The 25,280-nt window shown below is 37.2% G+C and overlaps 1 protein-coding gene across 16 annotated transcripts in view; it reads right to left on the bottom strand.

Annotated features, from left to right (window-relative positions):
* The window catches only part of Rapgef6 (Rap guanine nucleotide exchange factor 6), a 176,724-nt gene that overhangs the window by 38,185 nt on the left and 113,259 nt on the right, over positions 1-25,280 (bottom strand). For 8 of the 16 annotated variants that reach the window (XR_004113774.1, XM_031354886.1, XM_031354887.1 and 5 more), the window contains 7 exons: positions 24,852-24,959; positions 23,151-23,354; positions 19,540-19,648; positions 16,854-17,094; positions 10,138-10,295; positions 7,675-7,689; positions 1,698-1,938 (listed from right to left, as the gene is read on the bottom strand). Coding sequence is in view for 15 of the 16 variants with exons in the window: in XM_031354886.1 (XP_031210746.1) it covers positions 1,698-1,938; positions 7,675-7,689; positions 10,138-10,295; positions 16,854-17,094; positions 19,540-19,648; positions 23,151-23,354; positions 24,852-24,959 (1,076 nt within the window). In the remaining variant the exon portion in view is untranslated. Of the gene's footprint in view, positions 1-1,697; positions 1,939-7,674; positions 7,690-7,751; positions 10,296-16,853; positions 17,095-19,539; positions 19,649-23,150; positions 23,355-24,851; positions 24,960-25,280 lie in introns of those variants that run through there. The other 8 variants (XM_031354897.1, XM_031354889.1, XM_031354894.1 and 5 more) reach the window with 2 other exon arrangements.

Genomic DNA, 25,280 nt, shown 5'->3' with positions numbered 1-25,280 from the left:
ACCAGGCTGGCCTCGAACTCAGAAATCCACCTGCCTCTGCCTCCCAAGTGCTGGGATTAAAGGCGTGCGCCACCACGGCCTGGCTAGTCCAAAGGGTCTTGCTACTGCTTAGTCTGGCAGCCAACTGTAGCACTGTCTATGTGATAATGATTTTGCAGGCATGTAGACTGAAAGTGTTTTTGGTCATGGAGGTTTCTACCAAGATTTTTCAAAGAAAGGCTAGAGAAGCTAGGCAATGCGTGGCAGAGTCAAGACTGCACAGTCAGCCTCTGTCTGGGCAGGTTGGTAAGAAAAGTGAAAGATTAAGATGAAGATACAATGGAGATGCCATCAATGTGGGATGCCTGACAACTTAAGGAAAGCCAAAACAAGTTCAAGATAGCTCAAAGGTGGGTCTTTCCAAGCCAACAGAATGATACCATGTGACCTGGGCACAGGCTTGGATCTACAGGGTTTAATGCTTGCCTCAATGAATTTTGTCTTGTTTTGGTCTGACTGGTTATTCCCACTTGGAATGGAAATTTACCTAGTGCCACTTTCATCTTTTTTTGTGTTTGTTTTTGATGACAGGGTCTGTGTAACAGTCCTGGCGTCCTAGAACTCTCTCTGTAGAGCAGGCTGGCCTCAAACTCACAGATCTGCCTGCCCCATCTCCCGAGTGCTGGAACCAATGGCATCAGTGCCCAGCTACTTTCTTCTTTTTTATTCTTCATGGACAAGCTAAGTATTTGTCCTGAGTCTCAGAAGAGACTTTGGCAAACAAACTGTGAAATAAGTTGGAGGGACTAAGAATTTTAAGATTCTTAGAAGATGGACTGTGTTTTGCATTTTGAGATTGTATGACTTGGGGGAATGTTATACTCAGATATGAAATGTTTCATATGAGTTCTGAGAGAAGGTGGTGCATAACTTGTAAAGTAGGCTGAGCTGGAGAAAGAAGGTCACTGGAGTCATGCTTCTGAAAGTTATACCTAGTCTCTCGTCTCATTCCCTCTTCCTTCCTGACTGCCCTGAGAGGATCTGCTTCTGTTGTGCTACACATTCCCTGCCATGATAGAGTAGGAACAAAGTAAACCCTCCTCCATTAAGTTGTTTCTGCCAGGTGTTTTGTGATAGCAATGAAAACTTAACACAGTATCTGACATATGGGTGCTATTAGATAAATATTTGTTCACAGGGAATATAATTTCTGACTGGCAAGAAAAAGCACATACATCAAGACTTTTTTTCATCCCTATTCAGTAGCTGCTACAGGACCCACTTCCTCTTTCCCTCCTGTCTGAAACTTTCAAGTGAGGCAAAGGAAAGTGGACCCGTCGTTGTTGCCCTTAGTGGTTTCTCCTATATTAAATAAACTTTGCATCTCAGCAAGTGGTAGGATCAAGCCTTGTACAAAAGAGCTCCACTTCCTGCTCTCTTTAGAACAGAGCGTCTGTGGTACTTAGCAGCTGAGAGGCAGACCTCAACTATTTACAGCTGGGTATAGATTATACAGAACTGCTTTCTTTCTCCTTTTTATGGTAGTCTTTAAGGATCCTTCCAAGTTTCTATTTACATAATTATAGAAACAAAAACTTGAGAAATCTTACTTTAATTCTTAGAACTAGCAAAGAAGTATGATGATTCTTACTAAAACACTCATTTTAACAGGGAATCCATAAGTAGCACTTTGCATATTCAGGAATATGCTCATTCACCTTCCATTGAGTTGAATTCTATCAGCTAATTTGGAGAACTGGTCCGGAAGTCTTCTCTGCTTTATAACACCCTCAGGAGTAACAGAAACTTCACAAAGGGAGTATGTGTCAGATGCACCAGTCAAACCAAATTCCTGTACAGCTTGGCAGACCACTTCTTTAGCTGTGGTGTCTTTACTGATGATAATGTAGCAACTTTGTTGATCTGCTTTGAAAACTCTTATAACTTGATCAGGAATATCTATATAAACACAAAGTTGAGCCTTAGTATTTCAAAAGTATAACATTTAAACACCCCCAAAAGCATCTTGGAGTACAAGGATCCCTCTACACATTGAAATATATATTTCTATTTCACATAGGATATGACAGAAATGTATCCATTTTCTTCAGATGCAAAATACTGATAGAAGTTCACAAAGATAAAAATTGTGATAGTACAATTTAAAGACATTATTTAACACATTACATTTTGATGTTATTATTCCTTGATAAAGCTATTTATATTATTTTTAAAAAATGTGTATAGGTGTTCTTCCTGCATGTATGTTTGTGTTCCATATGAATGCTAGGTAACTGCAGAAGGCAGAAGAGGATGCTGGACTCACTGGGACTAGAGTTAGAGATGACTGTGAGCTATCATATAGGATCTGGAATTGAAGCTGGGTCCTCTGGAAGAGCAGCCAGAGCTTCTAATGATTAAGCCATTTTTCTAGCCCTCAAGCGATTTAATTTTAACAAGTAGAGATAGTAGTCCATATGTACTGAGTGTGGATATGTGCATACGAGTGCAGGTGTTACTGGAGTCAACTAATATGGGATTACTGTTTTCTATCTTGACAAAGGATATGATACAAACTCCCCCACAGTAGATTATTTATCTTTTCAAGCTCTTCAGTGACAACCTTTAAAAAGCCTTTGAAAAGGTATGTATATTTTTCAGGTCTTTAAAATAGTTCTCAATCTTTCCCTAGAAGGTATTTTTTACAATCCTAGAATGTGAGAGAGCAAATCTGATCATGTCTGTATTAAAATTGTTTATTACTTTTTATTTTTGTCTTGTCTATTTTGAAAAGCTATCTTTTTCTTGTCTTCAATACTTTGTTTTTTTTTGATACAGGGTCGGTCTCTCCCCGCTTCCAACTCTCTCACCCTCTCATCCCTTGCCCCCCCACCCCTCCTGCCACAGTACTGGTAGTTTTGGATCTCACAAAGCAGACCAGGCTGCCCTTAGACTTACACAGATCCTCCTGCCTCTGCCTCCTAAGTGTCAGGTTTAAAGGCATGCACTACCAATACTTTTTGGCATTACCTGTGCTTCTTCCTACTGTCATTAAGACATCACATTATTCTACTATAAAGTGGCAATTCCAGCTTCTATTGTTTTTTTTGAGGGAGGCATTATTTGTGTTTTTGTGTATGTGTGAGTTTGTATGAGTGTGCATGTAGAGACCAGAGGTTTAACATTAGGTGTTTTCAATGGTTCTCCACCTATTTTTTGAGATATGTAGAGTCTTTCACTGAATCTGGAGCCTCTTGATTCCACTATATTGAGTAGCCAGTGAGAACTCCTACTCTCCTACTTCTCCAGCCTTGAGATGGTGATTGTTGTACAGTATAGCAGCAACCACTATTTTTTTTGGAAATATGAATGCTAGGTATTAAACACTTGTATAACAAACACTTCCTTCACCTACTAAGTCATCTTCTCCACAGCCCACTTCTTCAGTTTTATATTAACTTTATTTTAAAGAGGAAAGTGTTTAAATATCTGTATGGTTAAACACCTCAGTCTTTGTTCCGAGATTTGCTCGTAGCAAATACATTCTAGCTAAGATGCATTCATTCACATGACACACACACGTAAATGCTTCCTCCTTCTGCCTTATTTTCCTTCTAAGGGAAGAGCTCCCACCTCCAGGACCATGCTTATTGCAGGAGAGACACTAAAATTGAACAATGACATGACAGAATAAACAAATGCTAAATTTCCATAGGAAAATAAGCTGTATTTACAAACAGGGATATTTATGGCTGTGACTTGTAATGATGGCAGCAAATAAGTATATACTTTTGATCAGTTACTGTCTTTCTTAGCACTATACGCACTGTTAGGAAAAAAGGGAAGATGAACAGAATGAACAGGCACAGCAGCAAGCAATTCTACAGAATAAAATAATTCCATGCTCTCATACATTGAAAATGAGAACGCAGAGAGATAGCTGCTCCTATAACTACAAGATCCAAATGAATTTACATGAAAACAACTCTACTCATTAGCTACTGGATGCTCTGGGTCAAGCTCATGTACTCAGTAGTCTCTGTTTTAGAAAGACATACCAAGCTGTCTTTCTCTGATGTATGCAAACATCTGAGACATCAATACTTCTTGCTTATATTCCTTGCCAATGAATGAATTTCCGGTTTGCAGCTAATAGCACCATTATTCCCTAAGTTACAAAGTTAAAGTCAGAAAGTTTTAGACTCCACCAAAATCAGGCATGGCACTCTGCCTAGTACTAGAAGTCACTGTAAGCAGGTAGAAAAAAAGTGGGTGAAGGGGTTTCACCAGACACTTTTATTCTTTAGGAAGGAACCAAATACTACTTGTGTTACTTATATTGTCTCTGCACTTTTCATGGACTGGGTCCTAGGCTCTAGAAGTGGATCTCAGAACTTTGGAGGCTGAGCTGACCTTGGGAACATGGCAAAACATCAATGCCTTTATTAGCATCTTTAGAAGGATAAATCACAGACAGGATAAGGATTTGCACAACTTCACTCTCTTTCTTAGAAACACAGAGTTGTGTATGTTGAACAGGCTAAAAAGCTGAATGTTCTAAAGCCATTTGTTCATCAGGTAAAAGACAAATTGTTCCACAGACACATAACACAAAGTCAAGTATTGGCACCAGCCAAGAGTATTTTAGAATCTATTTTAGAACCACTACATGTACATTATTTATTAACATACTGCCAAATGAAGAATAATATACAGGGTCAAACATAATATTTGGCTCATGGCAGATTCAAAAGAGCCAAAAGGAAAAAAACTGTATAATTACCCTGAATTCTAGTCATGAAACAAAAATGCATACACAAAAATTCCGTTAAACGCCGGACGGTACTGGCACACGCCTATAATCCCAGCACTTGGGAGGCAGAGGCAGGCAGATTTCTGAGTTCGAGGCCAGCCTGGTCTACAGAGTGAGTTCCAGGACAGCTAGGGCTATAAAGAGAAACCTTGTCTCAGGAAGAAAAAAAAGAAAAAAAAATCCATTAAAAAAGCAGTTTTGGTTTTTTTTTTAGAGGTATATATATATATATATATATATATATATATATATATATATACACATATAAATATACATATACACACATATGTATGTATTCTTTTAATGCCAGGCAAGAGTTCTGCTACTAAGCTATCATTGTTGTCCCAGAAAAACTTGTTTCTAAAAGACCTTGAAAGTACACAGTATTCATTAGTCCAGAGATTTATGATACATATGCATATACATATACACACACATATGTATTTGCATTTATTTATTTTGTGTGACTGGTATGTGGGTGAAGCAGCATATACATGCCACAGCACTTATGTGGAAGTCAGAGGACAAAAATGTGGGATCTTCTACTATGTGAATCTCAGAAACAGAATTCAGGTGGGCAGGCTTATGCCTTACCTGCTGAGCTATCTATCTCATCAGTCCTCAGTTTTCATCTATCTATCTATCTATCCTCTATCTATCTATCTATCTATCTATCTATCTATCTATCTATCTATCTATCTATCTATCTATCCATCCATCCATCCAAGGTTTCTGTGTAGCCCTTCCTACCCTCAAACTCACAGAGATCTGCCTGCCTCTGCCTCCCAAGTGCTGGGATTAAGGCCCGTGCTACCATGCCTTATAATCTTTTTATACTCTTTTTTGTTTTGTGAGATAGGTTTTCTCTGTATGATATACCTAGCTGTCGTGGAACTTACTTTGTAGACCAGGATGGTCTCAAACTCACAGAGATCCACCTGCCTCCTATCTGATGGGATTAAAGGCACCCTTTGTGCCCTTAATTTACTCTTAAATATTTATTTACTTATTTACTCATTTGTGTGCTTGACTGTCTGCATATATGAGATGTGCTCATTTGAGCAGTGCCATATCTCATGGAACTGACTCTGGAGCTCCTAAAGAAGTATCTAGTGCTCGTAACTGCTGAGCATTGCTCCAGCCTCTAGAGAGGTAACATTGGTTCAGTATGTTTAAAAAAAAAAAAAACACTTAAGGCCTGGTGGTTCATGACTCTAATCCTAGTACTTGGAAGGCAGAAGAAGGCGGATCTGACTGAGGGCAGCCTGGTTTACACCAAGTTCCAGGACAGCCTGGGATAAAGAGAGATTCTGTAGCAAAACAAAACCTTTAAAGATGTACTGACCATGAGATTATACTAAAAATGAGATAATTTTTCATGTTTTTAGAAAGATATTTAAGAAAATAAAGTTTACTTTGTCTTTTGCTTTAAGATTTTCTTTGCTGAACTGAGATTTATGAAGCACTTGCGTACTCAGTGTTCCAGGTGATAAAGAAACATGGTGAAGGGGACCATGCCCTGACTTGAGGAGTTAACTAATATTCCAGAGAGTGGGAAGTGGTTCAAGGACAGACAGTAACAGAGAAGTAGGACGGCACATGAAGTGACCAGGTGTGTACACATATACATACATGCCTCCAAGGTGACAGAGACCAGAAAAGATCAAGAACTTCCATACTTGTCCTACTCTATCAAGGGTAAACAGTGAGTACTTTACTTACTTTTAGGCACTTAGACAGTGTTGACCAAGTTCAAAATGTGATAACATACAAATATAAGGCATGGGAATCTATAAATACAAAGACTTAACAAAACACAAATTTCCATGATTGGGAACTAGTTAAAAGAATTTTACCATATCTTTAAATAATGTTGGTAGAACATTACATCCAGATACATAAATATTTAAGGTACTTTGTTAAATAAAATGGTGAATGGGAATTTAACATCTCATTTGGATCAAGGGGATTAGAACACACATTTTACATTCAATGAAATTTGTGAGAAGATCTAAATAAATTATTCACTGCAAAATCTGAGGGATGGAGACATTTGTATTTAACCCTCTAAAAAGTCTCTATAAAGTTTTACTTTAAAAAGTGTATGATATATACAATTAAAAAAATCACTAAAGACTTTGAATGCATAATTAAGTTTGCTACATCAGACACAGAGGCGAGGGGTGGGGGACGCTCTGCTACAAAATGAAAAAGTAAGCAAAAAGACCTCTGCATGTAAACTCAGGGTGGGGGGGGGGATCAGAATCCAATTTCATTTAGCCACACTGAATTTTTTCTTTTTTCTTTCTCCCTTCTTTTTTATGAGATGGGTTTCATGTAGCCCAGGCTGGCCTCAAACCTGCCATGTAGTCAAGGATGATCTTGAACTTCAGATCCAACAAATAACTGTTGGCATCAAGCCTGTGCCACCATGACAGCTACGAGCTTCAGGTGTTTTATATGTTAAGCGAGCACTCTAACAACTGAGCTACATTCCTAGTTTCATACTCTAAATTCTTTAAGCTTCAATTTATGCTAGATTAAAAAAATACTTTCATAAACATTCCATGATACATATTCACCAACACACACACACACACACACACACACACACACACACACAAACACACACACACACACACACACAGTAAGAAAAATAAAATTTCAAAAAACTTTTCACAAGTTGTAAGGTGGCATGTATATTCTGACTCTGTATGAAAACAAAAATATGTAGTCAAGAAAAATAACTAAAAGGCTTCCCACCAGTGAGTACTACCTCATGAGTGGGATTCTGCTCCCTATTTCATTGAGTTCACTATCATATATTCTTTTTGAAAATAAAAAACTACACACAAAAGACAAAAGAATACCAAGATACTTACAGTAAAAACCAACAGCTGTAGGCAGCGAAAATAAAGCAAAATTATAAAAAGTCAGCAATCAAATCAAAGTATTCAATAATTCTACAGCTTTGCCTGCATTGCAACTTTGATCTGATAAGAACTTTACACATGCAGACTCAACATAGCTGAGCTCGACTGACAAACACCAGTCAATGCTGGCTAATGACAGAAGGTCACTGCAACCAAGAATTTATGCACAAAGCAAATTCTAGTACTACTGTTAAATTCAAGAAACTGAATATGGAACTGGTAATAACTTTTTCCAAAAAAGCCTGTTATCATATTCGATGTGTCTTTCACAAAGCTGTCCATCTGGGGGTCTTAAAAGTAAAGTATTTCTGACAGGTGTATCCAGCTTTATCACTACCATGTGCACACGCTGCAGTCTCACCTGCCTGGGAATTTCTCCAAGCAGATTTAAAAAGCATCTTTGAGTCCTCTGGAGATATTCACAACGACAGAACTGTGAAGCCAATCTGAGAGCAACTGAGAAGTACCTGCTCCTCAGGGCTGACTCCGTTCCACAGTATACCTGTCTAAACTTTAACCATTTCAATATCTTCTTTTTTTTTTACCCTATACCTTTATCTTCCTTTTATCACTTCTTTCTCTTCTTTCATTGAAGTCCATTTTTATTCTTTCAGCATCACTTTCTAATTATTTACTCAACATTTTGTCTGTATGCATGCACAGGAAGGTCAGAAGATGACACACAGGAGTCAGCTTGCTCCTACCACATGGGGTCTAGGGAGCAAACTCTGTCAGATTTGGTGGCAAGTGCTTTCTTAAACTTGGGTCTTCATCCCCAGAATGTATAAATGCTTAGGATGTCAATAGAGTCATAAAAATCAATGAACCCATAAAACCATATGCCTTCTAAATAATTGCTTTAATAAAAAAATATGCGTATTTAAGATTGTGAATCTTCTATGGAGTGTAAGAAATATACCACTGTAGACCACATACACAAAGAGAAACAGATTTTGATTCTACAACATGATGAACATAGGAAGATGTGAAAATGTGCTGCTTTCAGCAGAGGGATCTTGGCTTGAGCACTAGAGAGTAACACTGAGGAGCAGGAAACAGCTCACTGGATATAAGGAGAGAATCTACAGGTGGCAAAGCACATGGGGGCAGAGTCTTAAAGCACATGCTATTTTGAGGAAACAGTGAAGCAACTGGTTGTCAGAACAGGCAGCTAAACACCTCAAGCTGGCACAGACGTTTCTTCCACATCACAAAAATGAACCCAGTCTCCTGCCTCTGTGACACCTTAGTGCTCATTCTTTCTGAAGCAAATATTTCATCTAATGTACTGGCAACTAGCTTTACATTTATTTATAAGTTCTTTCTGATGACAAAACTTCACTAATACAGCAACTGCTAGAACTTAAGCAAAGCTATGATTCCCTAAAATATTTGTTCTACATTTGGCACCCTACAGAAAGAAGGACGTACAGCCTCAGCTTGTCGAGTGTCATGACTCTAGCCTCGGTTGGGAATAGAAGAGAACAATGTATACAACTACTTTCACTTGGGTTTTAGTTAAAGCTTGGAGTTTTTAGGTTGTTATAAAAAAAAAATCACAAGAAATAATGTACACTACAATCTTCAGTAAATGTTTTCTGCTGTGTTAAGGGTTTTTATTTAAGTTGCTATAAGAAAAGAGAAACTTTACTAATACACCTGTGTTTTCTTTCTGACATTGAAATGTATGTGAATGAGCTCCCTTCCTCTGTGTATTAGAACTGGAAACTTAAGCTGAATCAGAAACACCCCGAGTGATCATTTTCCCCATCTCTCCCTTGGATTCAATTACATACTCAGTTTTTAATCTTGTCTTTTCTTGAAAAACATTTCATATCTTTTCAAGTGATGGGTATATAATCAGTTCTTTATAATGAAATTTTGGATCATACAGTTATGTGACATTTTATGCCTCTGGGTACCAATACATATAGAAAGCAACTTGATGTTCCATTCTGAAAATCATTAGCAATAAAAACAATGCTGTACTCTGGTAACAGCTCTTGACCAACCCCCGCACCAATAAAACAAACAAAAACAACTTTAGCTTCATATGCTGAGGGAAAAAAAAAAAAATCAGTGCTCAAGAAAATTACTAAGACATTTTAATATTTAGAGATATGAAGACAATCTGCATTAACTCTTTCTCACAGTCTGTTTTCATTACATCACTCAGCAATTTCTGAAAAATACCAGAGATTATTTTATTGTGAAGTTTCAATTTTGAAGAAAGTAACCACTCCTGCTTAGGTTTTTGTTTTTTGTTTTGTTTTGTTTTTAAGAAAAAAGACAATTTTCCCATAAGCTTTTTGCATGAAGTAAAAAACCAGAGATGAAAACTGCAGGTTAACCCAGTATTTGTTGTACAAGGCTCAAGCTACTGAGCCATATGAAGTTACATGGAAATAGTACCTGAAGGATTGGAAAAGTCCAACATGCTAGTAGTAGGCTGTAAGAGATCTGGGCTGCTGGATGAGAGTGTTCCAGGAATTGGCATTATAGCCAAGCTGTGCCTACAGTGCCTGGTTCCCACAATGCTGTCATCTTGTGATTGACTCAGGCCTCCATCACTTGAAAAGAAAGGCATATATTACTTTCAAGTATTAGAAGGTACTTACATAGCAATTTGACTTCCTATATACAAAGGCTTAATTAACAGTAACAAAATCAATTCAGTGTGATGATTTAACCAGTTAGAATAAAACATCTCAGCGAACAAAAGGGTGCTTATAATGAAGAAACAGCAATGAAATGTTTTTGAAATTTACATTAAAATGAAATATAAAACAAAAGTAATTCTATTGTATCACAAATAATGAATTTGCTTCCTCTGGTTTTGGTACAGAAAAACTGAAAGTTTAGGGACTGCTTGAAATTTGCTAGTCTCAAATTTCAAATATATTTACTAAGCTATACATGGCTACACCATAGGAAGTGTCCCCTCCAAGCACATGATAACCACAAGATAGTTTAAGTCAATAAGTTAGTTCTCTTTTAAGATTTCAAAGCCATATATTAACTAAAATGTTACTATCTAGGACAAGAGACTCCTCCTCCTTTAAAACATTTAGAACTGTTACCCAGGTTACTCTAAAGCCACTGTAAGGAAAAATATAAACTTTCAGTTAAACTTTGTGTATTTTCCAAATATTAGTTTAATTATAAAGTAAAACTGTTGTATAGAATTTAAGATCACAGTGGAAAAGATTTCCATCATCACTAATGACCAAAGTTAGAGTTCTTTCCCTAAACTGACCAGTGTTGAAATGTTTTTCTTAGTATCTATTCCCATCTAAATTTCACTCAGCACAGCCTTCTGTTTTGTTTTTGTTACATAGAGGTATCACAGAACACTTACCTATTATCATGGAAAAGATTAAACTGTGACCTAAAAGATGAGTGACATGGAATATATTTAGAATACATTAAGGCAAAATATGGGATACAGGTAGATTATGGAATGAAGTGAGATGGAGAGTAATGGACTGTTAATAGCAAGATCAGAAGGATGGCCAGGACAAGAGAGGGCTGCAGAGTCAGGAAGGCATGAAGGTGTGGCATGGAAGGAAGTCACTGTGATGGCAGACAGACTACTTATAAGGTTGTCTTGGGTGAATTCCTTCTCTAGCTGGCCACTGGCTGAAGGATTACTACAAGGACTGTGTGAGTTCAACTAGATGAAAAATAGTACTTTTGTCTTTATGAAGGGAGTCAAGTCCTTTTATCAAATGAACAATCCAAACTACAGAAGAGACCATTTACTTTAACTTGACACTGAGTATGTAGAGGCACAGCAATGCAATACAAATAGCATTTATCTTCAAGGAGAAACATCAATCTACTCTTATGAAAAGAAAGGCTTCATTTGGTGAGCAATTCGTGCTTACCCTAAACTAGCTCTCTACAAGTTGGTTGCTGCTGTCATAATTAAACATTTTAGGATTAGCTAAGAGAAGAAAAGAAATGCTGCCAAGTATTAAAATAACAAAAAGTGTAAAGATCAATTTTTGAACAGTAAGTCTTTCTCTAGTTGATTTCTGAAAACAAACATACCAATTTTTTGATCCATAAGGTCACTTAACTAAATCCAAGGAGAAAAACCTTTAAAGACATGATAATGTACTCTCAACTAACAATACTAAACTAAAATTAGAATTGTTTTTTGAGAAAGGGCCTCATATAGCCTTGACTGACCTTCAACATTCTATATATTAAGAATGACCTTGAATGCTTGATCCTCCTCCCTCCACCTCCAAAGTGTTGGTAATTCTATGGTGCCTGAGATCAAGGACAAAGCCATTCAGATGCTGGGTAAGTACTCTTGTCTATTAAGCCATGTCCCTAGTCCTAGTTCAGATGTTTTGGTTTAAAAGCAATTCACTATAGAGGTAAAGTCCATAGAATATTAAAAGTTCTTAATATTTACTATCACTTAACATGCCACTTAACAATGATTCTGCCTTTTAATAATCAACACACAATACTATCTAGCTATACTCATATTAAGTTATAAATTCATTCATGGTAATTAGGGTGTAAGCATGTAGACATGAAAACTCTGTCATGCACAATTCAAGCTATGACAGGAATGAAGTAATTAATTTGCAAAAAAAATCCATGCTTAAAGTTGAACTGATAAAGCCTATTTGAAAATAATTATGTCATTTCTTACCAAAACAGTCTCCTGAGAGGTGATGCAGTAACAGAAACAAGATATTTTTGAAAAAATTCCTCAATAATTAGTTCCCTAACATTTAATGTTTGAAATAAAAGTATTAGTTTCATTATGAAACCAAAGAGGCCACAAAATAATTGCAACATTAAAAGCAAACAAAAAATATACTGATATTTGGAGAGAAAAAGTTCTTGATGCACAGAACAAAGCAATGTATTTCTAGGAAGATACAATAATGTTATTTGCAGAACTGTGAGTAAAGAAAGAATTAAAGCTGAGTGATTTTTTTAAAAAGGGAAATTTGATTTTCTGAACTGTGAAATAGTCCAAGGTTAATGAAAACCATACTTTTATGTCATAATTTATAGATATGTCCAGATCAAAAACTTATTTTCATTTTCATTTTAAAAAAATTTTTAAAGATTCATTTTATGTATGTATATGAGTGTTCTATCTGCATGTACACCTGCATACCAGAAGAGGGCATCAGATCATATTACAGATGGTTGTGAGCCACCATGTGGTTGCTAAGAATTGAACTCAGGACCTCTGGAAGAATAGTAAGTGCTCTTAACCTCTGAGGCATCTCTCTAGCCTTCATTTTAATTTTTAAGAATAATTTTCCACTTTAAAAGTATATAATTGTTTGGGATTTAAGATTTGTAAAGTAGATACATTTTTTACAAAAACATTCTTTTCTTCCTGCTCCCACAGATACTGTGCCTTGTTCTTAAGAGGGTATGTGGAAGAAGTAGAATCTGTTTTCCATGCATCAGCTAAGGAGTTTTGGCACATAGGAGATATTCAGAAATTATAGAATTAAAATTGATTAATATATTTTTTTTTTGAGACTAGGCTTATCTGTACAACTCTGGCTGTCCTAGAACCCACTGTGTAGACTAGGCTGGCCTCAAACTCGGAGATCTGCCTGCTTCTGTCTCCTGAGTGCTGGGATTAAAGGTGTGTGTGTGTGTGTGTGTGTGTGTGTGTGTGTGTGTGTGTACCATTACCTGGCAAAATTGCTTAATTTTTAATTTCAATTAAAAGACTGAAATATTTTATAGTAGGAAAGTTGGAAGATACATGGGGGGAAAAAGGGAAAACTTATTTGTGCTTTATTAAAAAAAACAAACAAACAAATCCAAACAGACATCTGAACATTTGTCCTTCTTGTTAATTTTCATGTCTAACATACCATTTAGCTAAGCAATCTCTTATACTTGGACTTGTGTATTTCTGGCTCTTGTGAGGCTGAAGCAGGAGGATCACTTGATCACAGGAGTTTGAGGCCAGCATAGGGCAACACAACAGGACACCATCATCATGATGATCATCATCATGATCACCATCATCACGAGACCTATAGAGAGGGTGTTGTATCCTTGGATAAACATCTATATGGATCATTTGAACTCATGTTCTCTGCCTATTATCTACTGATAGCACAGTGTTGTTTTTCCCTTATAAATGAATTTCGGGAGTTTGTCTGAAAGGGTGAATCTCTGTAGTGATCTGAATGAGTATGTCCCCTATAAACTCAAATATTTAAACACTTGTTTCCCAGTTGGTGGTGTTATCTAGGGAAGCTTAGATAGTGCAGCCTTGCTAGAGGAAGTGCATCACTGGGAGAAGACTTTGGGTGTTTACAGTCTTACTCCATTTCCTGTTTGCAGTCTTTGCAAAATGAAAAAAAAAAAAAAAAAAAAAAAAAGAAAAAAAGAACAAAAGTCATTTGCTAGATGTGCGAGATGCATACCTGTTCTTCTAGCACTTGAGAAGAAGTAGTAGAAGCAAGAGTTCAGCCCTTTAAAGAGTTTGAACCCAGCTATGGCTACACAGTGAATTCAATGCCAGTTGGAACTACTTGGGGAGATCCTGCTTCAAAAAAAAAAAAAAGGCCAAGGCCAAGAACTAGTGATTTGGTTCAACAGCAGAACACTTGCCTTGTATGGGAAAGGTCCCCCAAAAGGTGCAAGAAAAATTACCCAAATTCACTTAAAATTGTGTCAAAAATAATACATGTTCTCAAAAATACTGAGTAGCTACTTTAACAGATAAAAGTGAAAAACTAATTCTCATAAACTGGCCTCAGAAATCTGCAGGAATCTTATCTTTTAGGCTTTTAGTGCCTGAAATGACTGACATTATATATCCTACTGCATGCATAAGAGAGAGGTGTTGCACAAAGCAAAAAACCTCAACAAATAAAAAAATTAAATAAAAATACATCCTGAATTTATACAAACCCATTTCTAGTAGATCCTTCTTCCTTGGTACCAATTCAAAGTTATCATGTGGAGAATACTCAACTAGCTGATCCTGGTGACAGCAATTTCTGTGTCTCCTGCTATGAACCTGATGTCCATGCCTAGTAACCTACTTCCACTCTCCAAAGAATATACATAATGCCACTGGTTTATCTGCTCAGAAAGGGTCTCTAATGAGTTACAATCATAACATTCTCTAGTTTTAGATCATACATGACATAACCAAACCACCAGTCACAATGATGTACATATTCCAGACCAAGCTATCAGGCCTTCTGGAAATAGATCTCAAGAAATTACTTGCTAAGGAACTCTCCATGCAAACTATTTTCTGCTTCTGGCCCCTAGGTTTTTCTCCTTTTCCATAGTGACTTCAAACACTCTTGAATCTTGTTAGTGTAGGCTATCCCTCTAACAGTCTCTTCACCCAACCTCCACTGGTGTCAGTGTTTGCTGATAAGTACAAGAGAAAAGATTTTGGTTCTTTTAAAGTGGTTTTTATAACCTTAATGAAAACAGTGACTCAGAAATGAATGAGCTCTAGAGGGAATTAGAATAAAGCTATCACATTTAAGTCTCAAGTGAGTGACTAATTAATTGAAGAGAATATTTGTCTCCCTGGCTAGAAGTAAGAACTTGTAAAGAGTATTTCCTTATCTCTGAGCTGTGTGTGTGTGTGTGTGACATGGGGACATACATATGTTTGTGTGTGTCCATGTGTGTAGGGAGTCAGTGGCTGTCATCAGCTCTCTTCCTTAATGTCCACATTTTATTTTTTTCAGACAGGTGACAGAAATCTCTGAAAGCAGAGCTTATCAATGCTACAAGACTGGATGGCTAGGAAGCCTCAGGGATCTGCCCATTCCTGCCCCCAACAGCTGAAATTACAGGCACTAGTTAGTCTACCTAGCTTATTATAAGGTGGATGTGGGGGTCTGAACTTAGGTCAGTATGCCTGAGTGGCCAGGGCTCTACCTACTGAGCCATTTTCCTAGCATGAGATGCTTTTTTTAATACTGATAAAAACAGAAGACTGCATATGTGTTTTTCTTGGATACATCTTTTTGTCAGTGACTAATTCATTGTCTTAACTGATTCACCAAATACTGAATATGACCTTTTGTCTTAGTCAGGGTTTCTATTCCTGCACAAACATCATGACCAAGAAGCAAGTTGGGGAGGAAAGGGTTTATTTAGCTTACTTCCACACTGCTGTTTATCACCAAAGGAAGTCAGGACTGGAACTCAAGGTCAGGAAGCAGGAGCTGATGCAGAGGCCATGGAGGGATGTTCCTTACTGGCTTGCTTCCCCTGGCTTGCTCAGCCTGCTCTCTTATAGAACCCAAGACTTCTGGCCCAGGGATGGCACCACCCACAGGGGGGCCCTCCCCACTTGATCACTAATTGAGAAAATGCCCCACAGCTGGACCTCATGGAGGCATGAGTTGGGAACTGTGATAACTCCAGCAGGTGTCAAGTTGGCACACAAAACCAGCCAGTACACCTTTGTTTTATGTACTGTACTTGCTTAGTATTTTGTAGTTGGTTTAGAAATTGGCAATATATATCCTGGAGTTATTCTTAACCATGACACTTCAGTGGAATGATTCAACAATCATTTTATAAACCTCAATTTGCATATAAAATCCTTAGATTTTACTCAATTTTGGAGATATCTCATGTTTCAAAAAATAGATTTAAGCTGGACATGGTGAATGTATGCCCAGAAGTCTGATGGCTGTGGCAGAAGCTATTGAGTTCCTGCCAAAATGGGATACTCATACAGAAAGACGATCTCAAAAACCCAAATATCAAAAACTTCACCATTAGAATTTAGGAGAAAGTAAGTAATACCAGCAATAAAAAAAATGATATTTAAAAACAAAAAAATTACTAGTGATGAATGCATCCCAAGATTTAAGATATCCAAACTTACAGATTCAGTAAATTGAAACTGGATCCAAGATAGAAAAATAAATCACATGAAACAATCTTCTCTAGAATTTATATTACAAGCTACCAGACACTGATAAATCCACAGGGATATTATGGAGAATTTTGATTTTATTCGTGTATTATTTGAAGCTTTTATGATGAATAAAAACAAATATGACTCAGCTCTCTTCCCTAAAATAAAAACTTCAGTCAACATTACAATCCCTACATGATATACCAGTTTTACCTACCTAAATAGTTTTGGAGGCAAGATACTAAATCGTGTTTTATCCAAAATTTTCCTGATTTTGTTTCTTCCACCTGAAACGGTATTTGCTTTAATTTTCTTATTTCCTTTTTCCTGTGGTGCCTGTTCAATATCCCCTGGAACATCTTGAATTGAATGGCGATTATTTTTTTTTTCAGCAATTTTGGGAATATGAGGAACACCAGATTTCTCTTGTTCAGTCCTACTGAGCAATTCCTTGAACACTGTGGAAATAAATAAACTCATCATTTTCCATCTCCTCATTTAAAAAGTTTTACACCAACACATTTTAAGGATAAACATCATCACTTTCTCAGGCTAATATTCATTTTAAAATCATCTGCTAGATTCCCAAAGTGATAAGATGAAGTCACTGGGAAAAACTGAGAGGAAACAGGTAGGCTGCCAGCATGTGTGAAAAACATGTACTACACAATGGACTGCCTGGTCTCATACAGCTCTACCGTGACTGAGCTGAAGTCTAGCCCAGGTGTTGCTTTTCTTTGTTCTTTTCCTTCCTACACTTCTCTTTCCTTCACTTCTCTTTCCTTTTGCTGTTTTGACACAGGATTTTGCTTCACAGCCTGGGCTTGCTGAGTTCTCTGTTATCTTCCTTCCTCAGCCTCCCAAGTGCTGGGATTACATGTATGTGCCACTCCACTGAGCTTGTTAAAAAAAAAAAAAAATTACCTGTTCACACTCATGGAGATCAGGATGCTATGCTATGTATTCATGTACCATTCATTATCATATCTCCAGCCACTGTTTGTCCATGTTTGCACTCTCCCCCATCCCTTTCTTATTAGTCTCTAGGAATCTTTAGCCTGATTTCTGGTCAACACTGCTTTTGCTGCCAGAGAAGAGAGAATATGCCATACTGGTCTTTGTGTGCCAGACTGACTAGCTTTGTGGAAAGTCTTCCAGTTCCATCCACTTTGGCCAAGTGTCAGGATTTGACTTCTGTTGTGGCTTAATACTCCTGACTATTATATACCACCCTATTACCTATTAATGGGCCTCAGACTGATTCCTAATTTTAGTGATTTGTGAGGGCAGCAATAAACAACATGCAGGTATTTCTTAGATTTCTGATGTCACTTCTTGAGGCTATCCATTAAGGAGGTGGACAGACTCTCATGCACAAGCACTGCTTCGCTGTGTGAGGAACTTGTCTTCTCCACAACAGTTGTGATAAGCTACACTGCCACCAGGAGTGGACAGAGTGCCGTCTCCACACATCCTTGTGATCAACATATGCTATATTTTTCTTCTTTGTTTAAAGTTACTTAAGACAGAAGATGACTGTGGTCTAGGTTTGTAGTTTTCTGATATTAATAATATTGAGTACTTTCTCAAATATTTGTTGAACACATCTGCTGCTTCTTTTGAGAAGTGTCTGTTTAGATAATTTAAAATATAAGATTACTTTTTTCATTTTTTTTTTTAAAGAAAGCATTTCGTTATATAACTCACAAAATACAAAATTACAAGGCCAGGACTTGACTTTTCAATTCTACTTCAGCCTCCAAGTGCTTTCCTTTCCTTCTTTCTTGTCTTATATTTTGGAGATGGGGTCTTAGGTAGCTCAGGCTAGCCTTGGAGTCCTAATTCTCCTGCCTTTATCACACCAGCTTTTTGAGATCTTTATATAATCTGGATATTAAACTTCTGTTAGAAGAACTGACAAATATTTTTTTCCCATTTTGTAGGGTCTTCAGCAAGACAAGAAAAAAGCATATGAAAATTACATTAAAAATGAGATATAGTTTTTACTTATGTGCACACGTGAGTGTCTGACGTGTGTGCATGTGCCTGCTGAGTTCAGAAGAGGGCATCAGATCCCCTTGAACTTGCAGTTGCAGATGGATATTACCTGATGTGGGTGATGGAAACAGATCTCAAGTCCTCTGGAAGAATAGCAAGTTTTGTAGGTCAAGGTTTGTATGTCAAGAGTAGAAAAAAGCCTGCTTATGACTTCTAAGCTTTATCAAAGTAATCTAGGTTTTATTATTGCACTCTGTACTGTACAGTATACAACAGGAACTCAAGAGATACTTTACACAGGACTGAAACTGTATCTCTATTTCCTTAGGATTAGGATTATTACCATTTCCATAAAATTTAGATTATATAAAAATTATAGATTATAAAATCCTAATAATCTTAGAAGCGTTACAATAAAGTTTACATTTGCCAGGCAGTGGTGGGGAATGCCTATAATCCCAGCATTTGGGAGGCAGAGGCAGGCAGATTTCTGAGTTCGAGGCCAGCCTGGTCTACAGAGTGAGTTCCAGGATAGCCAGGGCTATACAGAAAAACCCTGTCTCGAAAAAAAAAAAAAAAACAAAAACCAAAAAATAAACAAAAGATTATATTTTACCATCATCTACTTCACTGAAATGACTTTTAGCTTTCCTATTACAAAAAATAAAACAAAGAGCCGGGTGGTGGTGGGGCACACCTTTAATTCCAGAACTTGGGAGGCAGAGGCAGGCGGATTTCTGAGTTCAAGGCCAGCCTGGTCTACAGAGTGAGTTCCAGGACAGCCGGGGCTATACAGAGAAACCCTGTCTCAAAAAAAAAAAAAAAAAAAAAAAACCCAAAACCCAAAAAACCAAAAAAACCAAAAACAAAAACCTTACCTCAGTAGCTTTTACAACAAAACTTACCAAAAATGTTGGTCTTCACAGTAAGTGCAAGATGAGTATTATTTCTCAAAATTTCAAGGGCTTTAGCAAGTGTAATATTCTCAAAGTTTTGTCCATTGACTTCCATTATCTTGAAAATATTTTAAAAATACAAATTAAGACAAAATAATATCAGTCACATTTATAATCTTAAGAGCTGCAGAGTAGAAAAACTAAAATGGAACTTGAATAAATCACACCATATGTGAATGATGATTAGAAACTGGACTATCATTTTCCCCTGTACTGCTTAATTTCCAAATTGTGCATTATATGTATTTTAAAGGTTATTTTCTTTGGGATCCTAAAGGATCTGGCACAGCAGTCAAGAGTAAGAACTGCTCTCACAGAGAATGCAGCAAGTTCAGTTTTCACACCATGGTGCCTCACAGTCATCCATAACTCCAATTCTAGGTGATCCAATACTTTGTTCTGACCTCTGCTGGCTCCTGGCAAGCATACGGTGCACAGGCATTCATGCACAACACGCATACACATAAAATAAAATAATCCTAAAAAAAAGAGAGGGAGGGGAAAAATAAAACAGGGACTAGAGAGATGGCTGAGTGGGTGAAGGTGTTTGCCACCAAGCTTGAATTTGATCCCCAGGACCCACGTGGTGAAAAGAGAGAATTGACTTCTCAGGCATTGACACATACATTATGACTCGTGTGTGTGAATAAGAACACACACATATACATAATATATATGATAATTTTTAAGTGAAGGAAAATTTTAATCATGTCTAGTTTGAAAGACTAAAATACTACTTCTGTATATTTATGCAGATTTTAATCAAATGGTCTAAAGTGAAATTTAGTGCATTCTAAGGTATTAATTTAATTAATTTAAAAGCAGCATGCTAATACTGAATGTAACAGTGCATGCCTATAATCCCAATACTAAGGCAGGAGGATTGAAAGTACAAAGCTACATAGTCAGGCTCTATCTTAAGGGGGAAAACCAAACCATGATTCTAAATATTTCCTATCTTTTTCTTTTTTAAAATTAATAAAAGAACCAGGCAGCTAGCCAAAAGCAGCACTACCGTGATGTGTTTTCTTCAAGTGAGAAACTGCTTCTTCACAGAAGGGATTCTTTAATTTGGTTATACCCCATTACTACACAAAACATTTACTGGATGGGTGGGGAGGAAAAGACAGGTAGCTCTCTGAGTTTGAGGCCAGCCTGGTCTACAGAGTGAGTTCTAGGTCAGCCAGGGTTACATTGTGAGACTCTGTCACAAACACAAAGCAAACTCAAATAATCTGTATCTATATACCAAAATGCCCAGGTACTGACGATATCTCCATTTTAACAATTCTCCACAACCGTGAATCTCAAGGACAAAGAATAAAGATGTGTCTGTGTAGGAGTCAATAGTAGGACAAAAGTCAAGGGCCAGCTTCTGACTTCCATTGGGCAACAATATGATAATGGGATTTTTTTTTTTGCAACTTCAATGTTCTTAAGAGTAAAATCTGTTACCATAGAACTTTATAACATTAAACAAAACATCTTCAAATACATGGAAATATGTCTGTAAAATGAGAAATAATAGGGCTGAATGATCTAGACACACTAGAGGTGATCGTGGGAGAAACGACGGAAGAAGCAAAACCAGGACAGATTTCATGTTGGGAATATAATTTTTGGACTTCATTGTCCTCCTACCTACTGTGAAAAAATGATGTTTTTAAATGTTTTATGATAAAATACTTTAAAAATCATAATAAATATACTAATTCTATAATACTGGCTGTTAAGATATTTTTAATGAGCAGACTGAGGAAGTAGCCAGATTAAATCAAAGGATATTACTATTTCCCACCCCTGCCTAGACAATCTTACTGTGTGGCTAGCTCTGGCTGGCTTGAACTCAGAGATCCATCTGCTTTTTCATCCAGTGCTGGGATTAAAGGTGTGCTGTTTCCCATACCCCACCCACCAGTTTCTGACATTCAGGACACTGTAGGCTGTTTAGTGGCCTTTCTAGGTATTGATACCCAAACTAGAAATATAGTGTAATGCTCGCCTAGCATGTGTGGAGCCCTGGGTTTTATCCCTATGTATACTATCAACAAATCACCGCCACCAAACTCCTAACAAAAACAAAATGAAAAAGTGCGCACGTCTATTTTTAGACATTGCCAAATGATGGCCATTTTGAATATGAACTGAAGATGAGCAAGAAGAAAACTGTGGTGTACGTGAATTAATCTATAGAGTTTTTTTTTCTTTAAATACAGACTCCTGGGACAAGGATGCAAGTTAGTGGTATAGTGCTTGTCTCACATTGAAAAGCTGTGGTCTGATTTTCAGTACTTGAAAATAAAATAACAACCCCCCCAAACCCAAAACAAAACCAGAACAGGTTCCCAGACTTTTCTGTTGATATTAATAAAATTAATAGAATGGCTGAAATAAGCTTGGGAATTACACTTTATACATAAGTTGCAGTATATTTTATTTTTAATTAGGTTGCATAATAGCTACTTAATTCCTAAAAAGAATAAGCCACGGGGTATAATGGCATATTACACCGGCACACGCCCAGCACTCAGGAAGCAGAAGAGCTCTGTGTGTTAAAGGGCAGCCTGGTCTACTACATATTGCTTTCAAGGACATAGTGAGAACCTACCTAGAAACCAAAAACTAAAAAGAATAACAACAACACCAACAAACCAAATAGAAAAACCAAACAACCAGTGAGCTATCACCCAATTCTTCCAATATCTCATTTTTCCTGGTTTTTCATCTATGTTTTTTTTGTCTTTTTTTTTTTTAATTTATTTATTATTATATAGACACACCAGAAGAGGGAGTCAGATCTAATTAGGGATAGTTGTGAGCCACCATGTAGTTGCTGGGATCCAAACTCAGGACCTTCGGAAGAGCAGTCAGTGCTCTTACCCACTGAGCCATCTCACTAGCCCGGCTTTTCATCTAGTTAACTCTGCTTATAAATGCAGTTGTGGTACTATATGGGCATTAGTTAATTTGATGCTATCACTTAATCTTCAACCACTTACACTGGAAGCACTGTGAAGCATCTGTTACATCACAGTTGTAAGGGTGCTAATTCATGAACATCTTTCTGGAATATTCTGAAGTTGCCAAAGGACAAATTTCATAATCCTTGGGAAATGGGGAGGGCCATTCAAAGGTGGTTATACTGACTGAGCCCTGTAGAATACATGGTTTCAACCATACAATTATAAAACTTCACATCAAAGGTAATGAATATATGATAAATATTTTGAAAATAAATCCTATTTATATATTTACATATTGCTAGGGCTGGGGAGATAGTGGTTGGAAAGTGAGGACCTGATTTCCTGGTGCTGGGAAGGCAGAGACAGGGGCCTTCCTGGAGCTTGCTGAGCAGATGCCCTAGCCAATTTGCTAAGTTCCAGGCCACTGAAGCTATCAAGGAAAAAAAAAAGGTAGGCAGCTCCTAAGGGAAACACTCACAGTTGTCTCTGATATAACACACACTCTCTCATTCTCAAAACTACCCTCCCCCAAAAGAGATGAAAGTAACAGATGTGCTATTTATCAAGTTCTTATTTAAGCGTGGCTTATTTACTCACCTGATCACCCCGTTTCAGTCCCGCATCAGCAGCTTTGCTCCCAGGTTCCACTCCTTCAACAAAGACTCCAAATCCCTTCTCACTGCCTCCAGTAAGGCTGAAGTGCAGTGGGGACTCCCGGGATGCCTTCTGCAGTACAACTTGCCTCCACTTAGCCTTTGCAGCACAGGCAATATTCAATAATCTGAGGTGACCATTCATTTTCTATGAAGCAGAAAAGACTAAAGTGTACATGTATGTACCTATTCTTAAAGGTTTTAAAATATTCTACAATGGTTAGGATTAGAACCAAACCCCACAAACTATAGAACTTGTGAGTGAGGTAAACAAGATAGGAGAGGGTACTTCCACCCTAGAACATTCAATAAAATTTCTCAACAGGGTTTTTAAAGACTTTTTAATAATGAAGAGTTATCCTGAATTTTCTGAATTTAGTGTATTATCTTGTATACCTCCTGGCTGTCATACAAAACAGGATCTTCTAAAACTCTATTTTAAAAATAGCTTTCTTTCTATTGCCTAATAATATTCAGATACATCCAAGTTTCTACCTCTTCAAAAAATATTTAACTACTACTACTACTACTACTTCTTCTTCTTCTTCTTCTTCTTCTTCTTCTTCTTCTTCTTCTTCTTCTTCTTCTTCTTCTTCTTCTTCTTCTTCTTCTTCTTCTTCTTCTTCTTCTTCTCCTCCCACTCCCTCTCCTTCTTCCTCCTCCTCCTCCTCCTCCTCTTCCTTCTTCTTCTTCTTCTTTTTTTTTGAGACAGGGTTTCTCTGTGTAGCTTTGGCTGCCCTGGAACTAACTCACTATGTAGACCAGGCTGGCCTTGAACTCAGAAATCTGCCTGCCTCTGCCTCCAAAAACTGGGTAAATAAGGGCAGGGATTAAAGGCGTGCGCCACCATGCCTGGCTTAACTCTTTTTTAAACTCAGTAATATTTTAACTTGAAGTTCTATCCCTAGTTTAATATTCAATGATTCTCAATCAGGTAATGTAATGTGTTTGTGAACAGTTATGGGTCTAATAAAAGCTATAGATTTTTTTCTTCCAGGGCAGTAATCAAATTACACACTTAGACATAGTGTCTTTGAGAGGGAGATTTCAATGAATGGAGATGGGGGCAATCCATGACTCAACTTCGATTTCCAATGTCTTTCTAATGTCCTTTAAATAGCTACACATTGGCATTTTAAGAGCTAAATAATGTTAGTGTGCCTCTATGGGCCATCAGTCAAGTTCCTCAATCTCTGTTCATGCTTCCTCATTCTGCACAGAGCAGATATGCTACAGGAAAGTCTACAGGAACTGAGGGTAAAAAGGGACCAGAGCTGTCACTTAGTTCCTTCTGTGCTCAACTCAACCCACTTGCTCTGGGAACTACACTCTTGAGTATTTTTTCTGTGCCAGTCTGTTTTCAGGTTTACTTTATTGTAGTCTTCATAATCTTCCCAAATTGGCGATTACCATTTTCTACAGAGATCTAAGGCATAAAGTTTAGGTAACCTGTCCAAGTGCACATTCTAACAACAGGCTAGTTCCAAAACAAAAATAAGCATAAAAGGAATTTCTTTTTTTGGTGAGAAATTCTCATCCTACAACAGATATGGGAGAAGACAGAACTTGTTCTGAGTTGCTGTTCTTGCTGAAGGAGTAGGGAAAATGCTGAATAATAAAAACAATAAATTTTTTTGAGCCTTACTGTATCTTCCAAATTTTTTTCAAATTCTTCTAGAAATCGAGTCATAGCAGGATCACCTTCAAAATCATTAAAATGATTATTTACCCATAAGAGTACAATCCGGGTCACCTGTGGAAACAGGAGAAAGCATGTGGTTACAGGGTGCTCTTCTGTCTATCTGGCTACTCTGGAGCTTCCTTTGTTCTAACAGAGAGGCAATTTAATCTCAGCATATGTTTCCTTTGGTTCAGCAAGAAGACACAAACTAAGACGTATATTTCACACAGTGTATTAACGCAAGCCTTTGTCTCACAAGTGCGGACAGTCATTTCAAACATTAAAAGTGTACTTGACCAAAATTTTGAAGAAAAACATATTTAAAAAAAAGTCACCAATATTGACAAGTTTTCAAAGTGTTGAGTTTATTTTGTTCCATAGGTTAAGAAAAAA

The sequence above is a fragment of the Mastomys coucha genome, unplaced genomic scaffold, assembly GCF_008632895.1.
Source record: "Mastomys coucha isolate ucsf_1 unplaced genomic scaffold, UCSF_Mcou_1 pScaffold5, whole genome shotgun sequence".
NCBI classification, from domain to species: domain Eukaryota; kingdom Metazoa; phylum Chordata; class Mammalia; order Rodentia; family Muridae; genus Mastomys; species Mastomys coucha.
This window is presented reverse-complemented; position numbering and strand designations above follow the sequence as displayed.